The sequence below is a fragment of the Quercus suber genome, unplaced genomic scaffold, assembly GCF_002906115.3.
Source record: "Quercus suber isolate HL8 unplaced genomic scaffold, Cork oak 2.0 scaffold_316, whole genome shotgun sequence".
Taxonomy (NCBI): domain Eukaryota; kingdom Viridiplantae; phylum Streptophyta; class Magnoliopsida; order Fagales; family Fagaceae; genus Quercus; species Quercus suber.
In genome coordinates, this window is record NW_027069771.1 from 170,250 (window position 1) to 172,151 (window position 1,902).

Below are 1,902 nucleotides of genomic sequence, written 5' to 3' on the forward strand. Positions count from 1 at the left end.
CGGTACTTTTTTTTTCCTGTTTGCAGGTATACCATCTCCCTCAAAGTTACTCAAACTCTGTTTTTATCCATTTAAGTACGTGTACATTTATTTTATATTCTAAAGCTACTTTTTAGTTGCTATTTCCAGAGAAGTGAATCTTTGAAAGAATTGAATAGAAAAAGTTTTGTATAAAGGTTAGTGGACCGGAGGTCTTCTAGGGGGAGGTTACCTTGTAGTTTTCATTGTACAGAAAAGGAAAAAGAAAAAGAAAAAAACAGCAAAAAAAAACTGGCTAGGGTTTTATACGGTGCAATTTCAAGCCACAAATGTTCTCTTCTACCAACAGTCTCAATTTTTCTCCACACTTTCCCCCATCCTCTTACCAACCTTTTCCTCTCCCTTTTTCTAATCACCACCTGCAACTTTCTGACGAGATTTTCCTTCACCAAGAACACCAAAACGATCCGCTAGCTCTAGCGGGTCCAGTTTTACCAATTCCTGAAACTGTGATCAATTTCTCAGTTTCGAACAACCCCATAATGACAAGGCCTTCAAACAACATTAATATCGGAAACCCATTTGGTGTTTCTAATTTTCTTGCTAAGAAACCTGTGAAGAAAGATCGACACAGCAAGATTTACACGTCTCAGGGGTTGAGGGATCGAAGGGTGAGGCTGTCCATTGAGATAGCTCGCAAGTTCTTTGATCTCCAAGACATGCTAGGGTTTGACAAGGCTAGCAAAACCCTTGACTGGTTGCTGACAAAGTCGAGGAAAGCGATCAAAGAAGTAGCTAAAATGAAGCAGAACTGTAATGGGTGTGCTAAAACCAGTTTGTCATCCACTAATTTCGACTGTGAAGTGGTTTCAAGAATCAACCAAATCACTGATAATGGTGGAAACCTGGAAGGGATAGTACTTTCAAAGAACAACTCGTCGGCATTGCTAAGTACTATTTCTAATAAGAAGATGAGGAAGCTGAACAAAGATGAGATTCACTTGCTTGCCAAAGAGTCAAGGGCTAAAGCAAGAGCAAGAGCAAGAGAAAGGACAAGAGAAAAATTGTGCACTAGAAAATGTCCTGCACCTGGATGCTCTCAAATCTTGCAACAATTGAAGCCACCGACTCAGCTTGAAGCTTGTGAAAGGTCCTCTAAGGTCGTTGAGGGAGAAATTCAACAACAGCCTAGCTCTCACATGTTTGAGGAATCTATTATGATCAGAAGGAAGTTGAAGCCAGCTGGGAGATTGGGTTATCAGCCAAACCTGTCAAGCTCCAACAACGAGAGCAGCAACTACTTTCCCAATTCACCTCTAAATTGGGACATCAATAGCACCAATGCACGCTTTAGCTTTTATGCCATTACCAACACCAATCTTTCTACAGGTATTCCAAGAACAGAATATATATATATATATATATGTATGTATGTATGTATATTGTTAAATTTCTTACGAACATCAGATATATCAAATTTTTTCTCAACTTGCAGAACTTCAAATCTGTGGGAAATCTTTAGAGGGCAGCACCAATCAACTATTGCACTAAAATCGTGTGCAAGGCTCTACGCATTAGCGCAGTAAGCCGTGGTTGTTTCTTCAAGTTTATAATATTAGAAAATCGGTGTATCGTATTCCAGGAAAGCTTTTGGGTATTTATCTTTCAATCACTTCAGCTGCTTTACTTTTCGAATCTTAATGAAAATGCTTACCTATCTATATTTGTGTCTTCTTTTTCCTTCTTTCCAGTATTTTTTTTCTTACCCCAATAAGTCAATAAACATGACAATTTCTTTATTATAATATATATATATTATATATTTGATAAGAACATTATAACTTGATGACGAGCACATAGCATGCCAAAGTTGGTCTTGAGGTTCAGTAAGGCATTCAAAAGCACCAAATTATTAAGTTGAAG

The 1,902-nt window shown here is 37.9% G+C and overlaps 1 protein-coding gene across 1 annotated transcript; it reads left to right on the plus strand.

Moving 5' to 3' along the window:
* The first annotated feature begins 241 nt into the window (after positions 1-241).
* LOC112024805 (transcription factor DICHOTOMA) lies at positions 242-1,700 on the plus strand. Its single transcript, XM_024057451.2, has 2 exons — positions 242-1,368; positions 1,475-1,700. Exons 1-2 carry the CDS (start codon positions 309-311, stop codon positions 1,528-1,530), a joined length of 1,116 nt encoding a protein of 371 aa, XP_023913219.1. The 5' UTR covers positions 242-308; the 3' UTR covers positions 1,531-1,700.
* The last annotated feature ends 202 nt before the right edge of the window (positions 1,701-1,902 follow it).